Source organism: Littorina saxatilis, linkage group LG13 (assembly GCF_037325665.1).
Source record: "Littorina saxatilis isolate snail1 linkage group LG13, US_GU_Lsax_2.0, whole genome shotgun sequence".
Classification (NCBI taxonomy): domain Eukaryota; kingdom Metazoa; phylum Mollusca; class Gastropoda; order Littorinimorpha; family Littorinidae; genus Littorina; species Littorina saxatilis.
Window position 1 is genome coordinate 35,044,388 of NC_090257.1, and position 27,998 is coordinate 35,072,385.

General features: G+C 39.9%; 2 protein-coding genes across 3 annotated transcripts in view; one reads left to right on the plus strand and one right to left on the minus strand.

Annotated features, from left to right (window-relative positions):
- The window catches only part of LOC138945590 (Na(+)/H(+) exchanger beta-like), a 49,281-nt gene extending 38,075 nt beyond the window's left edge, over positions 1 to 11,206 (minus strand). Inside the window, exons 1-8 of the mRNA XM_070317040.1 lie at positions 10,985 to 11,206; positions 9,167 to 9,399; positions 7,971 to 8,135; positions 5,489 to 5,534; positions 3,524 to 3,565; positions 2,345 to 2,416; positions 2,009 to 2,090; positions 434 to 461 (exon numbers count right to left, since the gene is read on the minus strand). Of these exons, the coding sequence (XP_070173141.1) occupies positions 434 to 461; positions 2,009 to 2,090; positions 2,345 to 2,416; positions 3,524 to 3,565; positions 5,489 to 5,534; positions 7,971 to 8,135; positions 9,167 to 9,347 (616 nt within the window). The 5' untranslated portion in view covers positions 9,348 to 9,399; positions 10,985 to 11,206. The remainder of the gene's footprint in view (positions 1 to 433; positions 462 to 2,008; positions 2,091 to 2,344; positions 2,417 to 3,523; positions 3,566 to 5,488; positions 5,535 to 7,970; positions 8,136 to 9,166; positions 9,400 to 10,984) is intronic.
- Positions 11,207 to 14,457: 3,251 nt separating this feature from the next.
- LOC138945586 (uncharacterized) lies at positions 14,458 to 27,291 on the plus strand. 2 transcript variants are annotated; one of them, XM_070317036.1, is made up of 3 exons: positions 14,458 to 14,735; positions 24,049 to 24,189; positions 24,970 to 27,291. In XM_070317036.1, exons 1-3 carry the CDS (start codon positions 14,471 to 14,473, stop codon positions 25,512 to 25,514), a joined length of 951 nt encoding a protein of 316 aa, XP_070173137.1. In that variant the 5' UTR covers positions 14,458 to 14,470; the 3' UTR covers positions 25,515 to 27,291. The 2 variants fall into 2 exon arrangements, with proteins under 2 accessions (XP_070173137.1, XP_070173138.1); XM_070317037.1 differs by having other exon boundaries at positions 14,472 to 14,596.
- The last annotated feature ends 707 nt before the right edge of the window (positions 27,292 to 27,998 follow it).

Below are 27,998 nucleotides of genomic sequence, written 5' to 3' on the forward strand. Positions count from 1 at the left end.
ATTACAGCTTGTTCTAGCCTCTGAAAAAGTGAGGATGTCAACAAAGCCGCGGTGTTAGCTCCCTTGCATCAACGTTACATATGTTGCCAAATCTATAAATAGGACGATCCAGATCAAAATGAAAATTAACATATCTCAACATTGAAGGGGTCCTAGACCACAATATTTTGCAGGGAACTTAATTTAGCATGTCTCCAGCTGTTGGTAAAGCAATTAGCGTGTATAGTCATCGAGTACATATGCCTTTAATTTAAGCTAGGAACAGTAACACATTACATGTGTAGTGAAAATTTACTGCACTGCAAAACTGGAGGGAAGTTCAAATTTTAAACAAGAGAAACAAAAGGAAAGAAAATAGAAAGAGGAAGGACATGCATTAGATGTGAACAAACTTAACCTCAAGTAACCATAACAATCACTGACATTCCCTTACCTACTAAGAAGAACGACACGATCGTTCCCTGAAACAAAATGACATTTCTTCAATCTTAGATCCAAACATCTAGAAACTGGTTAGTGGCAATCCAAAAAAAGATTATCATCAAATAACATGCTCATTAAAATGTGCACATATGCAAATACGCAATAATTTCTTTGTTATTTTCACCCAAAACCAGTTGAGCAATAAATTTATGAAGAATACACTGCATTTTCCTTTCTATTAGTCAACAGACGTTTTCCGCAAATAACCGTGTCAGGATTTTTAAGCATTTGAACTCATGGTCTCCCAGGCACGGATATATCCGTACCCACTCATATGGCTCTATTTGACCAGGTGCGGATATATCCGCTCAGACTGTTAGCTTCAGTCGCTACCTGTAACGTCCATCTTTAACCTGCCATCGGGACAAACAAGTAACTCTGATGTGTATGTTATGCAGTGTGCAGCCTGATAGTTGTTTTATCTCACTTTGAACAGCTAATTGGCTCAGTAAAGGGAGCTCATACTCTGCCACACTGCATACAAACCCTGACAGATTTATTTCTGAACCTTGTCCATTACAACAAGTTAAAAGAAACAAGTCGCGTAAGGCGAAATTACAACATTTAGTCAAGCTGTCGAACTAACAGAATGAAACTGAACTCACTGCATTTTTACAGCAAGAGCGTATACTCGTAGCATCGTCAGTCCACCGCTCGATGCACAGGCAGTGAAATTGACAAGAAGAGCGGGATAGTAGTTGCGCTGAGAAGGATAGCACGCTTTTCTTTATCTCTCTTCGTTTTAACTTTCTGAGCGTGTTTTTAATCCAAACATATCATATCTATATGTTTTTGGAATCAGGAACCGACAAGGAATAAGATGAAAGTGTTTTTGAATTGATTTCGAAAAAAAAGTTTTGATCATAATTTTTATATATTTTATTTTCAGAGCTTGTTTTTAAACCAAATATAACATATGTATATGTTTTTGGAATCAGCAAATGATGGAGAATAAGATGAACGTAAATTTGGATAGTTTTATAAAAAAAAATTTATTTTTTACAATTTTCAGATTTTTAATGACCAAAGTCATTAATTAGATTTTAAGCCACCAAGCTGAAATGCAATACCGAAGTCCGGGCTTCGTCGAACATTACTTGACCAAAATTTCAACCAATTTGGTTGAAAAATGAGGGCGTGACAGTGCCGCCTCAACTTTCACGAAAAGCCGGATATGACGTCATCAAAGACATTTATCAAAAAAATGAAAAAAACGTATGGGGATATCATACCCAGGAACTCTCATGTCAAATTTCATAAATATCGGTCCAGTAGTTTGGTCTGAATCGCTCTACACACACGCACAGACAGACAGACAGACAGACAGACAGACAGACAGACAGACAGACACACACACACACACACACACCACAACCCTCGTCTCGATTCCCCCCTCTACGTTAAAACATTTAGTCAAAACTTGACTAAATGTAAAAAGATTAATGACATGTTTCAATACAATTGCTTTTAATCTTAAACATAAACTAAATGCTAGAAACTGAGCGTTAGAAAATATTCCACCTACCAATCCAGCAAACAGTAACACTGTCCCCAGGTTGTCAGAAAACGTTCTGTCATACAAACTGTATGCTGATTCCAAAATGATTCTGAAACAGAAATTGAGAAATAAATCACACCATAAACCAAGTATAATTTTACATCATGGAAAACTTAGCAAATTGACTCCTAAATAAAAAATCTTAGCAACATCAGTGTTCAAATCAAAGTTTTTGCTGTATGAAACTTGTAAGCATACTAAGCAGAGGAAACAAAAGATACATGTCTGCAAACACCACCGTCCCAATCCCCCCCCCCCCCCCCCCTCAACTGCTGAAGCAAAACGATGTTCTTGTATACTTACGGTGGCAAAAGGAAGACGAAGAACATGTGAGGGTTGAACAAATCAGGGAAGCCCTCAGATAAAGCAGAGAACCTGCAACAAAAATTGTTCCTGCATTCGTACTGCGTGAATGGGTGTGCACATTTTCTGGAACTGTATAGTGGTACATTGTACATACACTGAACTGCAGGAAAAATGCACACAAAGCTAACATTGATCAATGCTTCTAAAGATATCTTCTTTCCTGTGTAAACAATCACCTGGACACATAACAAATCAACAGCTTAGCTCCTACCTTGACAATTTTCCTTACCGTACTTTCTGGAGTCGTATTCAGGGAAAAATTGAGGAGGCTTCAGCGGCTGGAGCCATTTTAGCAAAAGGGATCTAAATTCCAATTTTAACTGGCATTCATAAGACCATCTTTGAGCACTTTTTTCTAACGAGGTTGTTACCTCGCTTCTTGCTCTGTACACATGCTTCTTGCTCTGTACACATGCTTCTTGCTCTGTACACATGCTTCTTGCTCTGTACACATGCTTCTTGCTCTGTACACATGCTTCTTGCTCTGTACACATGCGCACATACACCCTTATCAAAGGAAATCACGGCCACTCAACGCTTCTTCCTAGCCGAGATAAGCACGGTCAGCCATGCGCCCCATGGCATAAGACCACATGCGGACACAGCCATCCAAACATCAAAAGATTACAGGCGACATCATGCCGTTAGTGACTGTAGCGCCGAGAGGTAGGTCTGGTAAGTTTAAAGCCGTCATGTGACTTTGGCGGATCGAAACAGGGTTTCATGAATGGCACTTAAGGCGACTTACAGCACAAACAGCGCCACCATGCGGTCAAGTGCCGCTCAGGCGGTTTCCTGAATACCGATCCTAGACTATAACTATAAGGCGCAACTGTTTTCCTCAACTTTGACCGCTGCACCCTATTGACAGGTATCGCCTTGTGTATGGCTAAAGAAGAGTGCACATCGCAATACCAACACAAAAAAATAAATAATCCCTCTATAATGATGCAGTATACGTTTTTCTGCTGCTATGGCCTTGGCAAAGTTTCTTCTCAGACATCGAAGGCGTCGGTCTCATGGTTGGAAACTCGTTCATTGGCAACCACATGCATTTGTGTATTCTTACAAGAAAATGAATAAAGGTTACATGTTTGCGAATTTAGATCCACTCACTGAATAATGGCTCCAAAAATAGTCCCCAGGACAATCAGCATGCTGCACAAATAAAGGAAAGAAAAACATCAAGCACAATTGCTACATTACTTATTTACAATGCATTAGCATAATAACATCCAGCAAAATACTAATTACTATTACTTATGTACAATGCATTAGCATAAAAACATCCAGCAAAATACTATTTACTATTACTTATGTACAATGCATTAGCATAAAAACATTCAGCAAAATACTAATTACTATTACTTATGTACAATGCATTAGCATAAAAACATTCAGCAAAATACTAATTACTATTACTTATATACAATGCATTAGCATAAAAACATCCAGCAAAATACTAATTACTATTACTTATGTACTATGTATTGGCATAATAACATCAAGAAAAATGCTTTATATTAACTATGTAAAATGAATTAGCAGTCTATGAATGTTTTGATCTTTTTGTTTGAAAGCATGCACAAAGGAGCGGACTGAAGGATGCACCAATCGCAAACCACATTAGTGAGCGGCAATTGGTCGGCAATCTGCAGTGCAGACAAGGGATCCCATCAGCATTGCATCGATCGTCAGCTACAGTGTGCATGCATACTTTCAAAAGGTGCATAGACGGGCGCAGTGGCGTGGTGGTAAGACGTCGGCCTCCTAATCGGGAGGTCGTGAGTTTGAATCCCGGTCGCTGCCGCCTGGTAGGTTAAGAGTGGAGATTTTTTCGATCTCCCAGGTCAACTTATGTGCAGACCTGCTAGTGACTTAACCCCCTTCATGTGTACACGCAAGCACAAGACCAAGTGCGCACGGAAAAGATCCTGTATTCCATGTCAGAGTTCGGTGGGTTATGGAAACACGAAAATACCCAGCATGCCTACTCAATGAAAGCGGAGTGAAGCTGACTATGCTCTCAGAGTATGGTTTGGGGAACCCAAATGGGCAAAGAAGCTTACACGTAACCAGAAAATTCTGGAACACTGAAGAAGAAAGGTGCATAATATGGAGCGTGCCGTATTTGACGGATTACAAGACGCACCGTTTTATAAACCGCACGCCCGACTTTAAAAAAAAAAAATTGGGACGAGCCACGTATAGGCCGCGTCACTATATTAGCCGCCGTCGAAAAAAATATAATCAGATCGTGTCAATCAATCAAAACAACCAGGCAAACGAAAGTACGGTATTTGGCGAAATCGGCTCCGAGAATAAACAAGTGAAACAAAGAAGAAAAGTGAAAAAGTTTGAAGAAAAATATCACACACACACACAATTTGTAACCAACACACACATGTAGTCCCGCCCGGAATAAGCTTTTTTGGGATGATTTACGACTTTTGCGCACATTTCGAGCAGACGAAAACACAACATGGCGGCTCTCGCTCCTCCAACTATCGCGAAACACAAAAAAACGAAATCTCGCGCGCGCAAAATCCTGATACATCCGGTGTTTCTCTGTACGCTATCTTGTCACGACGACTTGTTGACAAACGAAGATTTGCGAAAGAAAGAGAATAACGCCGAATCTTGAGTAGAGAGCTAATAAAGTACTGGTAATCGCTAATCAAGCGAAATGAAAATCCGCGGCGACTTCCATTAGGTGAATGCTATTCAAGTTCAGGTAACGTTTTAGCCGCATCTTTTTATAAGCCGCAATGCGATTTTGTTTGAAAAAAAGTCGCGGCTTGTAGTCCGTCAAATACGGTACAGTGCAGAAAACAAAGACTGGAGCTACTTGGATAACTTGACTTCACTGTCACATGGGTTTGTTTGCCTCTGTATTTCCAAGGAAAAGCAACTCTTCCACAACCCATAAAATCTTGACAGTTATTTCAAAACATCATCTATTATTGTCATGCAACACTTGTACTCCCAGCCTGCCTGCCTCTCTCCCATTCACACAACACAACACAACACACACATAATTATATGTATACACACACTTAAAAACACAATATGGACACTCACCATGATTCTGGTATCTTTGAGGACAGAAAGTCTGCATGGTGAAAAGCTAAGGACAAAAACAGAAACACCTAATTAGGCAATGTGACCTCTGTTGCATTTCAAGAACACAGACATCAAATAATACATACAGAAAGAATGAAACTTCTTTGCCGCACATACCAACATAGTCATACTCTGACACACAAAGGCACATTGAAAAATACACTCAAAACCCAAAAGGCCATGCCTATTTAGAAGAGACCGGCTGACACACAAAGGCACATTGAGAAATACACTCAAAAACTAAAAGGGCATGCCTATTTTGAAGAGACCGGCTGACACACAAAGGCACATTGAAAAATACACTCAAAACCCAAAAGGCCATGCCTATTTAGAAGAGACCGGCTGACACACAAAGGCACATTGAAAAATACACTCATAAACCAAAAGGCCATGCCTATTTTGAAGAGACCAGCTAACACACACAGCACATTGAAAAATACACTCAAAACCCAAAAGGCCATGCCTATTTAGAAGAGACCAGCTAACACACACAGGCACAATGAGAAATACACTCAAAAACTAAAAGGGCATGCCTATTTTGAAGATGCCGGCTGACACGCAAATGTAAAACTAAAATACATGAATGGAACCACCCTTTTTCAGACCCACAATTTAAGACTCCCTCCCTTTTGTCAAGACCCCCTTTTCTCATTTATTCCCCCCTCTGCTTCTTTACCTCTGTAAACTTGTAGAGCTAGTTATTTTTCGTTATTCCCCCCTCTGCTTCTTTACCTCTGTAAACTTGTAGAGCTAGTTATGTTTCGTTATTCCCCCCTCTGCTTCTTTACCTCTGTAAACTTGTAGAGCTAGTTATGTTTCGTTATTCCCCCCTCTGCTTCTTTACCTCTGTAAACTTGTAGAGCTAGTTATTTTTCGTTATTCCCCCCTCTGCTTCTTTACCTCTGTAAACTTGTAGAGCTAGTTATTTTTCGATAATGACCCAGCAACCAAACAAATAACGAGCCAGCAACAGCCTGAATCCTCGATAGTGCAATGGGTTGAGAAGCTGTTCTGTTTCGGTACTACTTTTGCGACTGAAAAGTTCCGAACGCTCTATACGTACAAAGTATACATCTCTGGAGCAAACAATACAAACATACCGCATTTAAATTAACAACTACAGGCCTAAACACATGAATCTCCATATAAAATCCATGAGTTCGGTTGTTTTCTGAATCTAGATCTGCCGTGCACAAACGTTCATCACAAGCAAATTCCCAAGGCAAGTAACTCATACTTTGTCTGGCGACAAGAGTAGTTCCCCTTCTTTTCACTCAGTTTTTTCGACAACACTGACTGCAATCCGACGGTCAGTTTTCAACAATATTTCATTTTATAAACAGATCACATGCAACCAAATGTACACATCTCATCAATTTAAACAACATAAAGCGGTTTCATACACTATTTTCCCCAGAAAACTGAACTTCATACAGTAATTAACGTCGAAACACGGGTGCAAAAGTTCGCCTGCTAGTCCTATTTGACGAAAGAACATTATCCTAAGCGATACTAAAACATAAACAGAACACACAATATCTGCCTTTACCGCCACAGCAGAATAACAGCATATCTGTGTACTTGATTTTAGTCCAAAACAGGGAAACTGACAAGAAGTGTTAACAGAATGGAATGATTTGCACGGAACTATACAACCGCGCATCAATCGATCGCCTGCGCAGGTTGACTGGTTGAGTGAGTCGGATTTGATGAAACTTTCGCACAAAAACTCCTGTTTTCTTTGAATAACTGAAGAAAGGAGGAACAAAGAGGTTACACACCTCGTCTCAGTGATTATTAAAAATGATGGTCTCAGTTCGCGGTCATGAAAAAGTTCGCTGAAGCTCGCATTTTTCATGATCCGCAAACTTCGACCATTATTTTTAATAATCACTGAGACTCGGCATGTAACCTCTACATATTCTTTTCACAACCTCTGTAAATTGACTCCCATTTTTTGGGGCGGGGATGTAGCTCAGTCGGTAGCGCGCTGGATTTGTATCCAGTTGGCCGCTGTCAGCGTGAGTTCGTCCCCACGTTCGGCGAGAGATTTATTTCTCAGAGTCAACTTTGTGTGCAGACTCTCCTCAGTGTCCGAACACCCCCGTGTGTACACGCAAGCACAAGACCAAGTGCGCACGAAAAAGATCCTGTAATCCATGTCAGAGTTCGGTGGGTTATAGAAACACGGAAATACCCAGCATGCTTCCTCCGAAAAGCGGCGTATGGCTGCCTAAATGGCGGGGTAAAAACGGTCATACACGTAAAAGCTGCGGGAGTTTCAGCCCATGAACGAACAAACAAAAAAACCAAAAAAAGACTCCCATTTTAAGACTCCCTCGTTTTTAAATTTAAGACCTGATTTTCCCACATGTTTGAAGGTCTCTCTTCCACTTGACACCCCCCCCCCCCCAAAAAAAAAAAGAGCAAAAGGCCTTGCCGATTTTGAAGAGACCGGCCAGCAGGATCACTATGGTGAAGATGAGAGGTTCTTTCACATGCTCAAACTCCAGGGCCACCACATGGACCGAGTGCTCTCTGTGATACCCTCCGCTCGTGTTGTGATGGTCGTCTGGGTGGCTGTCATTGTGTCCCGCAGTGCTACCTGTCATTGAAAACAAAAAGAACAAAATGACACTGTCTGCATACATTTAAATTAAAAGAAGACACCCCAGTAACCCGGTTAGATACTTGTTTTGATCAATATTTCGACAGATAAACTGCCTTCGTCAGGATGGTAAGCATACAAGTACAATTCATCTCAAGGTCAGACACTGACAGTGGAACGGATGTTGCTGGGCATTGCCATTGGTAGTCCACCAACAGCAAAACTTCTTTCGCATCACCAAAAACTTTACTGTCATTTTGGCATACCTTTCTTTCATGTACCATTAATCTCCATGACCATGGCTCTTTGCATCACTAATTTAGCTGTGTTCTGCATGTCTGTCATCCTCATGTCCAGCAGGGCAGTTATTGTCATACATATGTACAAAAAAAGGATAAAACCTGACAGAGTTATTTCCTCAGTTTGTCTATGCCTAGCTGGAGTCAGAAGCCGCGTAAATGAGTAAAAGCTGTTTTTGTTCACCTGATTGTCAGAAAACTTTCAGGCATTAACTTGTTTAAGACCAGTGCCTGTCTTACAAAACTGTAAACAATCCTTCTCTGTTAGTGTTCAAACTAAAATCAATCAAATTCCCTACACGCAGATTTGAAATACAACACTGTAAAAATTACCATTAGAACCCCCCCATAAAAAACTGTTTTTAAAAAAAACACCCAAAGGGTAGGCATTGTCTTTTGAGCATGCAATGCAAGTACTGAAGTAGCATCTCTTGGGAAGACTATGAGTTGCCATAATGCTGAGGTATACACCAAGATCCTAGTTTTGTTGTCATATTGTCTTTTGTGCAATTAATCATTTAATGCAAGTAGCATCTTTTGTTAAGAGTTTCCCAAATGCTGAGGTATATGTACTTTTTGTTTTGATGGGGGGGGGGGGGGGGGGGGGGGAGGAGGGTACGGAAGAAAGTCTTGGGTTGGCACTGGCAGCATATAATTTAATTATACATGTAATAAGATGGGACGGGTCACCATTAGGCATTACCAGGAATGTCCGCCTATACGCCTCACCATTAGCACTTGCTCCCAGTCCAGCATCCCCGCTTCCACTGACTGGATCAGGGGAGACAGTGGTGGCCGCAGCGGACAGTTGTGTCACCAGGGCTCCCAGCAGCAGGATACACAGACAGGTCAGGTTCCAGGAATTCCTGACTGTCCTGGTTTGGGCGTATTTTTGCAGTTTAGAATCCATCGTTATCCGGACTTCGATATTCCTGTTGCTCCTGGGACCTGTGGCACTGGTACTGGTAGACAAACATTATAAGATCAGAAAAAAACAGTCATCTATTTGCTAAATAGAGCTTAAACAATGACCACGAGTTGATTACTGAAAAATAAACTTCCGCACACGAGTGAATTACCAAGCGGCTGCAAATACCCACTCGTGGTTTATTTTCCAGTAATCAACGAGTTGTCGTCATTGTTTAAGCTATTTATACAACGAACAACACGGGTCGAACATGCAGTCATGCAGACGACATTTTGTACGCAATTTCATTTCAGCCTAATCACTCAGAGTGTCAAATGCGCGTCATTTAAATAGTCCCTATTCTTTTACTTTATTCTTAGTCTCTGACTCGTCGGCATTATACTTGTCTGGTCTAAATATCGGACCCCATTGCTACGATTAAAAGACAATAGCGTTTATATAGCTATTCTGACATTACATTCTGTGTTAAAATCATGTTTTTGTCAGCAACAAGGACCAGAATGGTCCATGTCGTTGATAGCAGACGATGGTTCCCTTTCCGCATGAAGCCACGGAAATAACCGAACATTGAAAAACCCACGGACATGTATTACGGAGAAAACTCGGGATAACCGGATGTTTAGCATTACGTCAATATGCTAGGAATGATATGACGTCATGACGTATCGTGCTTGCCTACGTAGATTGTATATATGTTTGAAAGTCTGACTTCTGTTGTGAATTCGCGTGGTGAAGACTGCGGTAAATCTGTAGATGATAAGAGAACAAGGATTGTCTCAGAAGAAACGACTAAATGTTTCAGACCGGTAACTTCATTTCAACATTGCACTATATAATGGACGTTCTATGTGACAGGAGAGTTTGCTGATTTTGTGTTAAACATTGGAGAGATCGTCTGCTAGAATCAGAGATAGGTCGCTTCAGATTGCAGCTTCTGGAAATTTGCAAGGTTTGTTGCCTGTTAAAGAACTGGATTTTACACGTACAGTAAGCAACAACAAAAACACACACAAAGCAAATGGCATATCGTCTGTCGACTAGCCACAGAAACAAACCTGGCGAGGTATGCGTGTACTTCATACACGTCAGCCATTGTTGTTACAGTTTTGAGTCAACGTTGTACGTATTCTTCCGCAACAGGGTCCAATCGTCTGGGTTTCAAATGTTCTAAAAATAAATTCTAGTGTTGATTATTTTTTAGCCCTCTTTATTCTTACTTCGAATAATCCATGTGTGATTTTTGGTGTAATCAAAGTAGTTCGTTCTAATTTCTCACTTGTCTAAAAATAATCAACTAGATTTAATCCACCCCTCGGTTGCATTGCAGGAGTTGTATGAAATTAATTAACACCCTGATTTGGTTTTGCAGACCAGTGTCCAATTTGGCTAGAAACCAGGTTTTCAGTTGTTGTTTTTGAAAAAAAAGGACCACCCGTCTAATTCATGAAATTCGACAAGAAACACAAGAAAAATCAACTAAACTGGGTGAAACTCAAATTACGTGTCCCTTAAGCTACTCTTTCTTGTGGAAGTCTGGGTTCGGTCACACCTTAATTACGTAAAAAAGAAAAGAAAAAAATTCTGGCTAATATCGCAGTCCAATAATTATGGGAACCAACCTGTTGCAGTGTGAACTATCGACAAGGATTTCCTGTACTGAGTCTCAAGATGCATCAGCCTCCCATCTCTCCCAGAAACATTTCTTCCACAATCTGAATATTGTCTGACCTTTCTTCACAAAGCGACGCAGTTGTGGAGTAATTATATTCTCAGTTGCACGTGAGGCGTTCCAGCTTTATTGCGCACAAAATAAAGTGAAAACAATCTCGCCTCAAAACATGTTTCAGGAAGTCAATATTGGTTTGAGAGTTAACGCCCTTCGCAATAATGTGTGACTGCCCACCGCCTCCCCCTGATGGGAAGGCGCGATTTACACAAATGAGCACACAAGATCTTGATCTCAAAACCAAACAAGTCGCGTAAGGCGAAAATACAATATTTAGTCAAGTAGCTGTCGAACTCACAGAATGAAACTGAACGCAATGCCATTTTTCAGCAAGACCGTATACTCGTAGCATCGTCAGTCCACCGCTCATGGCAAAGGCAGTGAAATTGACAAGAAGAGCGGGGTAGTAGTTGCGCTAAGAAGGATAGCACGCTTTTCTGTACCTCTCTTTGTTTTACCTTTCTGAGCGTGTTTTTAATCCAAACATATCATATCTATATGTTTTTGGAATCAGGAACCGACAAGGAATAAGATGAAAGTGTTTTTAAATTGATTTGGACAATTTAATTTTGATAATAATTTTTATATATTTAATTTTCAGAGCTTGTTTTTAATCCGAATATAACATATTTATATGTTTTTGGAATCAGCAAATGATGGAGAATAAGATAAACGTAAATTTGGATCGTTTTATAAATTTTTATTTTTTTTTACAATTTTCCGATTTTTAATGACCAAAGTCATTAATTAATTTTTAAGCCACCAAGCTGAAATGCAATACCGAACCCCGGGCTTCGTCGAAGATTACTTGACCAAAATTTGAACCAATTTGGTTGAAAAATGAGGGCGTGACAGTGCCGCCTCAACTTTCACGAAAAGCCGGATATGACGTCATCAAAGACATTTATCAAAAAAATGAAAAAAACGTTCGGGGATTTCATACCCAGGAACTCTCATGTCAAATTTCATAAAGATCGGTCCAGTAGTTTAGTCTGAATCGCTCTACACACACACACAGACACACAGACACACGCACATACACCACGACCCTCGTTTCGATTCCCCCTCGATGTTAAAATATTTAGTCAAAACTTGACTAAATATAAAAAGACACAATGACAGAATGGTTTAAAAGAATGATAATAGATTTAGCTTTTTTACACCCCGCCGAATCGATATCATTTGAATCTATATATTATAATTTTGAGTATTCCCGGCTCATGCATATTATCTCAATCATCCGTTTTCAGGGTCCGATATTTAGACGAGACAAGTACAATGCAGACGAGTCGAAGACGAGTCGCATCATACTTGTTCGAGTCTAAATATCGGACCCTATTGCAACACTGAAAACACAATAGCGTTTATATTGCTATTCTGACATTATATTCTGTGTTAAAATCATGTTTGTCAGCAAGAACTACCAGTCCATGTCGTTGATTGCAGACGACGGTAATAGTGCGCATATCCCTTTGCGCATGTATCCACGGAAATCACCGAACATTTAAAAAAAAACACGGACATGTACACGGAGAAGACTCGAGACAACCGGAGTGTTTGTCAGTACGTCGCCATGATTCATATGACGTCACGTATCGTGCTTGCTTACGTATATTCTACTAGAGGAATACCCGGCTTCGCCGGGGTGAATCATCGCGAGACAGAGACAGACAGCGTGGCGGTTCACCACAATCACCTTTCAAGTGAAGGCGAAGTCCTGTCTAACGGGATTGAGAATTTTAGAGCTTATTTCTTAGCCCTATATTATCTGTTATGGCTTCTCAAATGCCAGAACATACAGACAGACAAAAGCCGCCAGACCCCATCACAAACAGAACTCTACAATCCACAGGTGTTGCATCCACACACACACACACACACACACACACACACACACACACACACACACATAGACACAGACACAGAAGTCGTATATATCTATCTATATATATAAATATGTAGAAATAGATGACAGTGGATTTTTCGATAAATAGATTCGACCTTTGCACTTTTACAGTGAGGACAACTTACGGGTACATGCAAGGAAAGCCCACAACTTCTAAGGCGAACAACTCTGCAGAGTCTGCTGTGAAGGGCGACGGTAGTCTCCCTGTCACACTCGACCCCCTTTCAATGAACTTAGGTCCCTCCCAGGTGGAATGGGAACAGCACGAAAATGATTCAGTGGCCTGAACATTTCATGTCGAGTCCCATCGCTGTCGACGACGCCAAATGTAACCGAGTGCCAAAACTGCACCACAATCACCTTTGAAGGCGAAGTCCACTCAAACGGGATTGAGAATAACTGTTATGGCTTCTCGAAAGAAGGCCTGAACATACTGACACACCAAAGCCGCTAGACCACATCACAAACAGAACTCTACAATCCACAGGTGTTGCCCACACACACACAAACACAAACACACACACACACACTGACACAGAAGCCGTATATATATATATGCATATCTATATCTATAAATACATAGAGATATATGACAGTGTATTTTTCGCGTGGCTATAAATTGATTCGACCTTTTCACTTTTACAGTAAGGACAACTTACGGGTGCAATCGTGACATTCTAAAAATAGTAACGTAGTAACGGGAATATGGATTGACGCCACACGAAGGAAGGGAGATAAACGCTGAAAACACTGGAGAAGATAAGGAAGAGTTACTGGGAATGGATCCAGAGAAATAAGGTTAATGTCTGTCTCTGACTGTCATGCTTTGGGATTCCCGGAGAAACTGTGTTGCTCGTCTCTGCATTGTCTATGGCAATTGATTGTTTTTGTAGAAAGGGATGCCAAATAGCATTTCCATACTCGAGGTGAGATCACCAGGCTTTTATATTGTTTAATTTTTTTAATTAATTCATATAACAAAAGGTCCTTTTCATCAGCCCAGCTAGCATCTGGTTTCGTTTACTGATTATTTTCTCAATAATCAGTCATAAGACTAAGAGTCAAAAGTTAATAGTGTATCAAATGTTTTCCTCAGTGCAATTTTGAATACAGTGACTGAGGCTGCGAGTCGGTTTTGTCGAGTGATATTGTACTTGCAAGACCAATTTTAGACAGTGCCATTAACTTACAATCACGCATGCATTGCTTGGGAAACTAGTTTTCAGACTTTTTGTGCCATGTTTGCAAGAATCACCTCGTCAATCCCATTATTAAGATTATCCAAAAATCCATGTGGCGTTGGCCATTTTGGCTGAACGTTGTTGTTCTTCTTCTTCTTCTCGATCGCTCAGGAACGTTGTTCGACCACTACGTTTCAGCTGCGACCAGAGAGACTAGAGTCGGTCGCTGAAACTTGCTCCAAGCACCACCCTGCAGGTCAAAGGTCATAGTGCTTCAGCAACAACAAGCAAGATGGCGGTGACATGGGGACTCCGTTCTGGTGGCTACAAATTCGGTGTTATTCTCCTGTTTCTTGGCAGCTTATTCTATGTGATAGGATACTTGTCTCCGTATTGGACTCGTGTGGAGAACCGCTTGGTGCGTCACCGCTTTGAGCGTTACCGCTTTGAAGTGTACTTTTCTGGGTTGTGGTTTAGTTGTATGTCTGTGACTGTGAGTGGTTCGTACGCTGGAAGTGGAACCCAATGCTCAGGCAACCTTGATGTCACTGGTATAGGTGAGAATCGCAATAGAATATCACTTGCAGGATACGCTTATTTAGCGAGCCGGTGTTTAGTGGGGAGAAGTTTGTAACGTCACGACAGCGATGGTTATATCTGTCGTAGTTTTATAACAGCTTAAAGGCACAGTAAGCCTCCCGTAAACCATCACAGATCTATACGGTCAGGCTTTTATATATGTACAGTACACACAAATTTCATTTAAACACTCACCGATTGAGAGCATCCTAGGTGCCCTCCGTAAAGAGCGAACAATTTTCAAAGAATTTATTTTTGCGTGGTTTATCTTACCCCTGAGCCATCGTGAACCCGTGTAATCCAGTTTCCCCTTTTCACAATGTAGTAGTTAGTCATTTGAATGCGACTCGATGTGAGCTTATCTACAATAGCATGTTTTTATGCACGAAACAAACGGCTGTCGTTCACAAGAACTCTAGCGATGGCTTTTGAGTTTGACTGTTGAAAGGAACGGCGATATATATGGCCTTAAGTCTGAAATGGTGTCCACAGCTGAAATAGCTGTGCAACCTTGGCTCTAACCTGATTTGTACATCAAAGAAAAATAAAATCCTTGTAAAGATTAATGAGACTTGTAAAAAAAAGTATGAAGTACACACCTAGAGAAACATTGTGTGCTCAGTTGTTGTTTTTAATGAAAATGTCGCCATTATCTGAAGTCAGCAGCACTACATTTTGGCCATTTTTTGTGACATGACCTTACAGCATATTGAAACATGGTCTACTCTGTCATATTTATGGGACAGAATGTCATGAATGACTTTTCACTGAGCCAGTAAAACTCAAATGTACCTTTGACAAAGCAAAGTTTTTGAATTTTGTCAGTGAGCCTGCAGAAAATGGGGAGACAAAATTTCACAGAAAGTTCATAACTATTTCCGTAAGACTTCATTTTTGTTCACTGATCAGCTCTAAATAATAATTAAAGATTGAAACCTGATATATTTTTGTAAAAAAGTATTTTACAGTATGTTTTGCAGAGGTATAAAACATAAAAAGGGTTGTTTGACTTGTTTTTGCATGTTCAAAAGTAGTTTGAAGTTTACGTGCAGATTTTCTTGTGAAAAAAGAGTTATGAACTTTCCAACCTTTTGCCTTATAAAAAGAGTAAATTGACTGGTTGGGGAACACCTAGCTTTGTAATGCATTTGGATCCACTAGCAGCAGTCACACTGAAAGTTTGCATCAAGTTCATTCCTTGGTGTTTGAGTAATTGAGAAATAAAAAATTCTTGTGAGAAAGTTATGAACTTTCCTACTATCTCCACTGAGAGTGTTTTTTGTCCTTAAATGCTAGCCATGAAAGTTAAGGTTGTAGTGGAACAGCAATTTTGCATATAAAAGTACATTAGATTTAGATACTAAGCAATTTTTGTCACTAAAGTCAAGCAGTATGCTTTAGTTAGCCATTTTCTCTGTGTCTTGCGCACTATTTTTATGTGAGAGTTACTAACTCATGTCAAAACCCAAAATATATGTAAAATGACTATTTTCAGTTTCCAAATTACACTGTACCATGATTTTCATCACAAAAAGAATCTACTGGCTGCTGACTGTTTCTTTCTGAAGTACTTAGCCGTTTTGTCATGAAGTTCATAACTTCACATAACTCAAGCTCATTTTTCAAGGGCGTGTTTAAAATAATGCCTTGTTAATAGCAAAAGAGTACATTTGACTTTATCTGGACATTTTGTAAGAAGTTTTCTGAATATCAACCCTCAAAATTACATTTTGATAATTCCAGCATGAATCTGGGTTGACTGCACGGTGTACATAACTTCACATCAACTGACCCTCAGCCCCACAGTGTGAAGTTATGAACACATGCCATGAGTATGATTTATACACAATAATTAATTTACTACACTAAATCACTACCTCAAATGATGTGCTGCTCTTCTCCAGAGTAGGCTGTTACAGTTTGATGTCATTTTTATTTTAATTTACCAGCAGATTTTAGTACGTAGCTTTTCAGTTAAATAAATGATGTGAAGTTATGAACACACAGTCAGCTGACATAAACACTAACTAAATAATGATTTCGGTAACAGTTTTCATGACTGAGTTTGGTTAAGTAAATCATTAAGTAACAAAACCTTGTTTAGAATTATTTGCAAGAGACTTTAGTTAGTTATTTTAGTATAAATGTGTGATTGATGTGAAGTTATGAACTTTCACAAGTTTCAAACAATTTGTTTTATTTTGGCAATTAAAATCTGATTTTGTAATATAAGTGCAGCTTTAGCCTATACTATAACTCTGTGTTCTCAGTTTGTCATTGTTTTGCAAATATATTATACAGTAACTGCACTAGAGACCAACATAACAAAAATTCTTGTGAAGTTATGCGCACGCTCACATTTTATGATTTTTGTTATCGTTTGTTTTCACAAATGTTTTACTTTTATTACTTAGTTGTATGTTGATTACAAAGAGTAGCTGGAGAGAAAATAAGATGACATATGCACTTTCTTACTTTGGTTTGAATTAGCCATAGTTTGTGATGTCACGGTGTGAAGTTATGAACTCCTAGGACATTCTAAAAAAACTTTCAGTTTCTGCCAACTCTTTGAGTCAGACAAACATTTTGGTGTATTGAAATCCTTTTGATGGTACTTTTCAAGCACATTTTGCACAAAAACAGCAAAATTGTAGATTTAATGATAACTTATGCCAATATTTGCTGTGAAAAAATTGTGACAATATTAATTTCTATAAATAATACAGATAACCAAAAAATCTTCTCCACACTTCATCTTCAAAAATTACCTTCATGTTCCAGCTCACCTTTTTCAGATTAAAAAACAAAACAAATTGTTTCCTGCCTGTATAAATTAAATTTATTATACCAATAAAAGTAAATTATGTGAAGTTATGAACTTCCCATTAATGGAGTTCACATCTGCATCATGCGTGGCCAAAACAAGTTTAACTTGCTTGAAATGCAAAGTAATTTGCTGTAGCAATTTGCTCAGATGTCTAAAACAGACCCAATACATGTAGCAACAATGATTTAACAAGTCTAAATTTTGTGACGGTGTGAAGTTATGAACTCCTGCAAACTTTTAAACCTGAATCTGTGAAGTGATCAAACATGAGTTTTCTTAAATCATAGCTGTTCCTTGCGTATTTATGCTCTAAAATACATCTCTATTTTCAAAACAAAGAAAATGTTCATTTTTAAAATTGATTTTGTATGTCACAAAAATGGACACCTATTCTGACTTTGGGCCATATATGCATAAACCGTCGTCTGCTACGACCCTTGCGTGACCCTGCTTCCGGGCTTTTCTTTTTTCAAACTTTCACAACTTCGAATTGTACTGATCTTGTCTTGATGAAAAAAGAATTCTTTCATGATTTAAGAATGTTTTTGTAACAAGCTGTCAATTTATTATTTAGATTTTAAAAGTTAGGTCTAGCGCCAAAACGCACCAGGTCCGATTGTCTCTGACACTCTCTCTGCAAAATTAATTCTTTGAAAATTGCTCGCTCTTTACGTAGGGCACCTAGGATGTTCCCGTTTGGTGAGCGTTTAAATGGAAGGGTGTTTGTACTGTGTGTAAAAGCCTGACAGTATCTGTGATGGTTTACGGGAGGCGCACTGTGCCTTTAATAAACAAAGGGAAACGAAGTCGTCTGCTAAAAAGATTTGATCAGGTAAACCAAAGTAAGACGTAAGTTTAATTATCGTTTTCAGGAAATATCTCTGTTGGGATTTGAAAGCGGTATGGCAGAGTGAGCTCCTTTTACTAATGTAAGCATTTCTAAGCAAGGCGAAGCAACTATAGCGCACTGGTGGCCGGCTTCAATCTGCCATTGCGACAAACATTAACTCTAATGTGTATGCTATGCAGTGTGTGCTCAATATGATATTGTCCGTTTGCGATACACCTGTCGCACAAACACCGAAACTATCCAAGGGTTTGCACACCTGAATTGGTAAAGATGTTGTCCGAGGTGAAAAAGATTATTGTGAATGTGCAGAAGAACCTGAAAAGGGGAGCCTGTATATCACTGGAATAACGTTGCAAAAAGAACTTGCCACGCACTTGGAAGTTCAAGAACCACATGATTTAAAGCAGTAACCGATAACAACAAAAGAAATGGATTTCCGTCGAACAAGGAGCAATAACAAACAAGCAAACACACACACACACACACACATGTATACACTCTCTCTCTCTCTCTCTCTTTTTCTCTCTGTCTCACGCTGGAACAAAATATCTATGACGTAGGAATGCTTCCAGCTTTAAAGACATCCCCTTCAACGACAATTGTTCGCTTGAAAAACCCCGACACAGTCCAACTTGGATGACACAAACGTTACGCTATGAAATGCATGAGTTTGACCTCCATTTTGCAAAACTGGTCCAGGGGCCCGGACAAGGGCCTACATTTTATTATTTGGTACAGGAAATTAGGAAGACAGAATTAATACCAATCTGCCTATATCTCTAAGAACGTACAAATCCTATTAGGTATACTTCAAGGGAACATATTCTAGTTCTAATATAAAAATGTGTGTAGCTTGCAAGATAAAACCGAAAAACCGAGTCTCGGGCTGATCGCAAACGAGCAATACCCTTTGGCTTTTCTTTTGAAAATATGCACATCATAGTCTTGAAGCACAGCCAATTGCTTGCATGTGTATTTTTCTAAACTCACGTGACCTCAAGCAAAACCATGTGACCTCAGTCAAACCCCTGGAGCAATTTTTTGATTAGTGCTTTTGTGAACAAGAAGCAATTAACAAGTGGCTCTATCTCATCTCCCCCTCTTTCCTCGTCGCGATATAACCTTCGTGGTTGAGAACGACGTTAAACACCAAATAAAGAAAGACCTCAGTCAAAAGACGAATTGTCAGCAATTCCTGCGTATACCTGTCATGCAGCGATCATTGACATTGCCGCAACTTGAACTCCAATGAGTAGATTTTGGAAAGTCATATAAAGCGCACACTGCATAACATCAGAGTTAGTTGTAAGTCATGATGTCGGGTTAAAGCCAGTCACCAGCTTACTAGTACTATTACTAGTTGCAATTTTCCACGCTTTGAAAAGCTTGCATAATTGTAAAACTTCTAAAAGGGGCTTTAATTTACTCTGCCACACCGCTTGAAAATCCTAACAGAGTTATATATCCAAACATCATCTATAATTAAGGCATAATAAAACTAATTAATTTGAGGTATGGTAACATGTATAGCAAAGACTTTGTATTGTTTAGTATGTGCAGTAACATAAGTTAGATCCAATGAAACCGGTGCGACTGGTTGCATGGTGATTTTTCTTCCAGTACACTTATCATTTACCAAAAAAATTAAAAAACAAGAGGCGAAGCCTTCAAGGCTCCCGTAAGAAATCGACAAACAGTAACAGAAACTCAATCACTCCGTCACACACACACACACACACACACACACACACACACACACACACACACACACACACACACACACACACACACAGAGTTAAAACTAACGCATCATATCTACTCCATGTATAATTTTCAAAAGAAGGCAAAGAGATAAAATAACTGTGTATTTGTTGTTGGTGTGCAGTTGTCCCTGAAGGAGATCTTGTGCAATCCTCTCTCTCACACACGCACACTCGGACACACTATTAAACTGCATCAGCATAATTCTCATGGCAAAGCTTATCTACCATTAACCTACCCCAGAGCTTGCGTATCAAGATAATATATTCTTGGAATTGTCATACGACTGAGAGTTAAAGATATGGGCGTCACGATGGTCACATTCAGACAGGTTCACATGAGGCTATTTTCCCTGGTCCTCACACTCCGAAGTCTATGATATTGTCCAGTGACACGTTGTCCTGCTTGGGCATGAACGGTCACAAGGAAGACCATTATCTCTCATATATATTCTGGCTGTGTGAAAGCTATTAAGGTCAATAACAGAAAAACCGTGTACTTCCTCACTGCAGCCCTGGGAAGCTTTTTAATCCTGTCCCACTCAATAATCGGGATGTTCCTGTGGTAGCACAATCTCTTGTTTAGAGTACACTATATGCACTATGTCTTTGTATCAGAGAGTTGTAATGTTAATTTATAAGGACGTCCTTTCCTGAAACAAATGAAAAGTTGGATAACAACGCTGCAGTGTTCTCTGCCCTGGATTGTAGCTTGCCCATATGGTAAATCAGCAGTAGAGTATGAGGGTACTGTGTTCAATTGGAAATCTACCATCACCTTATCTGTCTTTTGCACTGCAGACACTAAGCAATAGGTACCTGCCATGTGGCCACTTTTTCCACTGCTGTCCTCAGTCTTATACTTTTCATCAAGACTTGTCACCATGCCGAGTGGATCTAAATTCGGAAGTCGTCATGTGGCTGAGGCATATCTGACATACTCTCACCGTCGATCTTGTTGTAGCTTATCCTTCTTTCTGAAACAAAAGGCAAAATTCGATTTGTTGTGATGACTACAACCTACACAAATATAAACAGTGTTTTGAGACTGAATGGTTGGGTTATACAAGCCACTTTACCTATGCAGCATAGGAACCCTACAATATGCGAAACATATCAACTGACTGCAGCAGCCTGGTTCTTAAAATAATTCTGACGGTCAACACAGTCAACACACTATTCACAGTCCATTTGTTTGGACGACTGTCGTTGTCTCAAAACTCGCATTCTATCTGCTGTCCAAAAGAAGCTAATCTTACGTTGTGCTGCCTTGAAAGAAAATGCCAACAAAGACAAGGAAGCTGTTGCAATGTAAGTTTACCAAACGTTAGCGAATCATGATAGTGCGTTAAAACAGCAAACAGTACAATCAAAGAATGAAACGCGATACAGATCTATAGATCTAGCATTCAAAAACTGTCTTTCAAATTTAAGGAAGTTGTTGCAAGGTACCAAATTTTACAGACAGAACCTTGACAGAGCATGTTTTGAAGCTGAGGCAAAATCGTAATAATTTTGACTTTGAGAACAGATTCATTCCGTTTCCTTATATAGATCTGCATGTTCAAATAAATGGTGGACAGTTTTAAACGGACAGAGTAAACTTGAGACTCAACTGCAAGTTTTGAAATTCACATAAATCGAACCAAGAACAACTTAGACATCCAAACATTACAGGCACTGTGTTTGATATCCGTGTCTGCTGAAATAAAAAGAAATTAAACAAAACGGATTATCAGTAAGCTTAGGTGACACGTTGTAAGAGTGGGAGACACTAGATCTGTCTGTACTTACCGGGGACACGACTGCCAGATCGACACTGCGCTTTCGACAGCTCTTCCTCGCGCAGACACTGGAAAAACGCTGTGCAGATCAAACTGTAGGAAATCTCCTTTGGTATCTTCTTTATCTATTTTTCTGGAGCTAAGAAACCGAACAATGTGGATATCGTCTTCCCCGAATCGGCGAATGCAGAAGTGAGAACTGAAAAGTGAATCTATACCACAACCCTTCACGCGACCTGACCTCATCTTGACCCCTGACCTGGTCTACATACCACACATGACACAAACCAGTCGCCTGCTTTTACCCCCCAAACGCCCCCCCCCCCCCCCCCCCCCCCATCCACCCGTTTTCTTTGAATATACACTTTAACTACACACATGCCGACGAAATGTTGATCATTGCTTCAATACTCTGAAGATGTTGCTTGGATAATAACCAGGTGAAATTAGTATTTCGGTGTTCCGTCAAATGTTAAAGTTTCTATCACATACACACGCCACGCACGCACAGACAGACAAAGTTTACCATCCTATTATTACTATGGTAAAAGACTGGAAGAGATTCACCACTGCAGAATGCGCCTAAACATGAGTAATTTGAATTCTGACCTGTGTAAACGCCACCTACAGGGAAACCCACAGTGCGCTTGCGGCTACCTGAACGAAACAGCTGACCATTATTTGACACATTGTCCTTTGTACGTAGATGCTCGCCTGTCTACAATAAACGCACTTCCTGTTAATTACAGACATGTTGAAATATTGTTAAATGGTTGCGAAAACCTTTCTCTTTGCACTAACAAGCTTGTTTTTGAAAGTGTCCAATCGTTTATCCATGAATCTGGTCGTTCTGTTGATTTGACTCAGTACCCATATTCAAGCCAACAAACCTTATTTTATAATTATGCATTTTTCAAATGTATATTTAGCGAGCTACTGCTTACTTGCCACAGGACTACGGTTTGTAATGTACTATGTATATTCTTATTTGTATGCGCTGCCAACTTCATCTTTTATATGTACCTACCGTTTTCTCCTCCCTCCTCCACCTTCCCCCCTCTTCCTCCTGCTAGCTTTTTCTTATTCTTTCTGATTTACTTTAACTATGCTCTTCTTGTAGATAGTTCAACAATTGATAAGTATTGCTTGTCCGACATCATATTTGCGTTATTTTCCTACTACGTAGGGCGCGTAATATAAGCGTTTGCTTGAGTTCGTGTCCCTATTGTTTATCGTTGTATTTTTGTATCATGTTTGATTTAATAAAACATTGTTTAAACCAAAGTTTACCATCGCATAGGCTACACTTACGTGAGCCAAAAAGAGGTACACTAGTACACCATAATGACCACCCAAGGGAACAATCAAAAGTGGTCCTTATGAAGACGGGTGGTCGTTATGGAAAGTTGAATTATATAGGAAAGCACCTCATCTGGGATCCTTTAAAGTGGCCGTAATGGGCACGTGCTTGTTATCAAGAGGGTGTTGCCAGTGCATGTTTGACTCATTATGACTGTATCAGAAATTTTTCGTTAACACAGCTACAGCAGGGTCTCTCAATCTCATTGAGCATGGAATAGGAAGGAGGTACTTGAATTTGACATCATAAGCTATGCACTGCCGTACTTTGTGTATATAGAAGTGTTGTAATTTTTGTGTCACAAATATAGTAACTGTTCCAAGTAGTAGTGGTGAAATAGCTCAGTCGGTAGCGGCGCTGGCTTCAAACACCAGTTGTCTTTAATGGCAAGGGATTTATTTTCCAGAGTCAACTTTGTGCAGACTCTCCTCGGTGTCCAAACACCCCAGTGTGCACACATGCGCACAGTAAAGAACCCAATAAAGTTCACAGTAAAAATCTCAGGGCTTGAAAACACTAATATACTCATGTAGGAAGAAGAAAGAAAAAAAGGTAGCACGTACCGTACTGTATGGCAGCTCGCTTACCCCAGTGAAGAAACAGCCCAAATTTTCCATGAGGGTAATTACCTCACAGGACTATGCGCATAAAATCTTATCCTGATCCTTATCTAGCGTTTGTGTAGAACTTCTTTTATTTTTGTGTGGCAGGATGGTTCAAAGCAGTGCAGGCTCTACAGTCCATTGGGTTGATCGGCGTGGTTGTCAGCTGCATCTACAGCATAGTTACCAACTGCTGCCAGTCTAGGCCGAGTTACACACGATTCCTGGAGATGTTTGCAGGTGGCAGTGGTACGTATTTGTCCGTTATTTAAATTTTAATTAATTAAAATTTTATTTATTTACTTTTTAAAACAATTTTTAAGACGTTTATGTGCTCAAAATCAGGCTATCATTCAAGATTAAACTGCATGTCACCTTTCAAGTTCCAGGAAGTCTGCCTATACTGGATAAGTGTCCCAGTTTCTGTCTTCTGTATAAGTGCCAAACCCCTCCCCCACACCCATCCCCACCCAAGCCCCCCCCCGTGAATATTTGCACCTTGTGCTAATCTATGTCCCTCGCACCCTATGTTAACATTAAAAGATTAAGAGTTTCCGGCTCCCTAGCTGACTCTGGTGTTTTTCTCCCTACACTGGAATATTGTTTTGACCTTTAACTTTAAGAAAAAGAACAAAAAAGAAACACAGTTTGCAGACATCAGGAGACTAGCTTCCTTTCTCTAACATAACTCGCACAAGTTCCTTCCAATGAAAAGCCATATACACCAAAGTGAAAAAATGACAAGTGCTAAAGAATAATTAAAAAATACAATATTACCCACCAACTTTTCCCAGTGTTTTTGGCCTTGTCACATTCTTCTTTTTTTTTATGTCGGCCCTTGTTTGTGTCTGTTGATATGTGGAATTCATGCAAAAGTTACATATAGTTTAATGACTTTACAATGTAAATAATGATAATTGATATGGTGTCTTCTACACGGGCACAAACATGCACTTTTGCATCAGTTTTGCCCTTGTCGAGGAAGAAGAGTTAGTTTGAAGATAACGCCTATTTCTGTCTGAATTTCAGGTGTGGTTGGTTTTGTTTCTGTCATGATCTACATTGGAAAGACAGCAAAATTATACAGTGATTACTACTCGTGGGCGTTCGGCCTTGACCTTGCGGGTTGCATTATTGTCATCATTGCGGCCCTTATCTTTGCATGCAACAATAACCGTGACAGCAACGCCAGCACTGCCCCACCTGTGTACTACCCTGGGGAACCAGTACAGGGAGGCAACACAATGCCAATGGTGGTGCAGAGTTACGGCCCTGGGCCCTACCAGCCACCAGGGGGAGTGGCAGGCTACCCCCCGGCCTACGCCATGCCTCCCCAGTACCCTGCTGGCATGCCCCCTCAGTATCCTGCCGGCATGCCCCCTCAGGACCCCGCTGGCATGCCCCCTCAGTACTCCTCGGCCCCTCCCCAGGGGTACGGCTGGGGTGCTCCCCCACCCCCGGTTGGGTCCGGTGCGCAGTTCCAAGGATACAGCGGCTACGACTACCCCCATGGGTACAGTGGAGCTCCCGGATATCCCCAGGCTCCACCACTGGAGTCAAAATCGCCGCAGTAGATGCTGAAACCTTGGTTTGCGTACTGTGCTAAATGGTCACCGGGAGTTTCCTTACAAAGGAGGAGGAAGAGACTTTTCTTGGTATACAGTGGAACCATCATTTTTAGCCCCCCCCAAAAAAAAACAAAAAAAAACAAACCAAAAACCCACCTCCTTTTGCATGGATGGCTAAATCTTCAAGAGAGTCACCAGCCTGGCAGATACCACGTCAGTTGATCTACAGTGTTTATATGGCTTGAAAGCTCGATATTAAAACCAAAAGTGTTGCATTTGACCATAATTTTGTATTGGCCAGCCGGGCGAGTTGCCAGGCTGTTTCTACTAGCCCGGCATGTTTTTTTACTTGCCCCTGGCGGACGATTTGGCCATCCCTGTTTAAAGACCCTGGTTTGACAGATTTTCTGTACATTGAACGTAACATCTGTAAATTGGACTCCCTTTTAAGAACCTATTCTCTGAATTCTTCCCCCTTTCCCCGTCGCGATATAACCCTTCGTGGTTGAAAACGACGTTAAACACCAAATAAATAAAGAAAGAAAGAATTCTCTGAATTTCGCACATTTTGTTGAGGTCTTCAAAGGGAGTTTCTGCTGTGTTTGGTAAAAAGCAAAATATAATGAAACTGAAATGAGCATATAATTTTGTGCAGACTCATCGGGGATCATAGAAATAAGCAGCTGAAGTTTTTTGGGGGATGTTTTTTCCCAGTTACCTGAAGAATATTAGCTGCCTGCAAATTTCTAAAATCTAGTTGAAATGAATGTGATTATGTTTGTTGTCTCAGATGCTACCATTCTCAGCTGCATGTGATCAAATTTCATGAAGCACCATGCACTGACACCTTAGGCTTAACAAAACGTTTTCTAGCTAATAACATGTAATTGGCTTAAATCTGAGAAACAAATGGCAAAGTTTGGCACAATTAAGGGAGAATCCATTCAGTAATTGGCTTAGATTATATGAGAAACAAATGGCAAAGTTTGGCACATAAGGGAGAATCTATTCAGTAATTGGCTTAGATATATATGAAAAACAAATAAAGAAAGTTTATCAAAATTAAAAGGGAGAATCCATTCAGTAATTGGCTTAGATATGAGAAACAAATGGCAAAGTTTGGCGCAATCAAGGGTGAATCCATGTGCTCAAGAACTGATACTGCTTGATTTTAAAGGTGGTGCTTAAAGTTAGTAGATCGGAGGGAGGATTGCATTTTGATATATTCTTTGTTGTTATTTGGACTTGGATGTTAAAAGTTGTAACTTGTATCTATTTCTTGTGTTTGAATATTTGTTATACAGCTGCACTTGCATGTAAAAGCAGGCCTGAAAGTGATGAGTATTTTACTCGCCATGGCGAGTAGAAACATGTAACTGGCGAGTAGAAATATTTGTCAATTCGCCAAATGCGAGTAAAGTTGCTGAAACAAATTGTTGGTTTGGCTATAGTAAGGTTTGCTCTCTGGCTAGTACATTTTCAGAATCACTAGCCAAAGGCGAGTACACCATTTGTTGGACTTTCAGGGGGGAAAAGAGATACACTTGAAAGTGTGCCTGTTTTTGTTAATATCCAATGTTACTTTCTTAGACGGTCTTTCTTGTTAATTATGTTTTCACTGGAAGTGTGCCTGTTGATACTTTCCTGCTTCTATGGCGTCATTCAATTTTTCAGCTCTTAGAAGTTTACAATTCTTGGAAAGGACATTTTTGTTATGAACATTCTCTGGTTTACCCAGACAGGAAAGATATTTCGCTGCTAAAGGACAAGTTGAAAAAAATTCCACTCCAGAAGACGAGAGGTATTTATATCACTCATGAAAAGTCTGGGTTATTTTCATATATATCTCCTAAATAAGATGGGCATACCCTGGAATGCTACATAATTTAAAAGGGGGTTTTGAAGTAGAATTTGATATGGTATGGAAGAATGCACATTCCAATTAGTAGTTGGTTTTATAGTCTTTAACTAAGACTTTCACTAATTGGTAATCTAGAAAACAATTACCAAAGAATATAACATACACTGGGGGTCAGTCTTATTGAGTGTTTTCCAGGATGATACCTCTGTAGATGTTCAAACATGTTTTGACATTCATAAGATCTGCTGGTTTGCGTGAAGGTTGATGTGCTACATACGCTTTCAACTGTCTTTTCTGTCTTTTGGGGGGTACAATATTACTGGGATTCAATACAAGTACCAGTAAACGTATTTTGTATTGTTCTGGTCACCAAAGAACGGTTACCTGTATCAGTGTATGATTGGTAGTACAAAATCATGCTTATTTGAAATTGCTGTGGTTTTACTTAGAGCTCAGAGGATCAGTTTTACTTCAGTTTTCTTGTGCAGTATACTAGTATTTTGAACCAGTGCCAAAATGTAAGCATGAGAGTTTTGCCAGTTACATTTACATTGATGGAATGATACGCCATACAAAATGATACAAAGCATAAGACTGCTTAGTGCGTGATAATTCATGTTTTTCTTGAG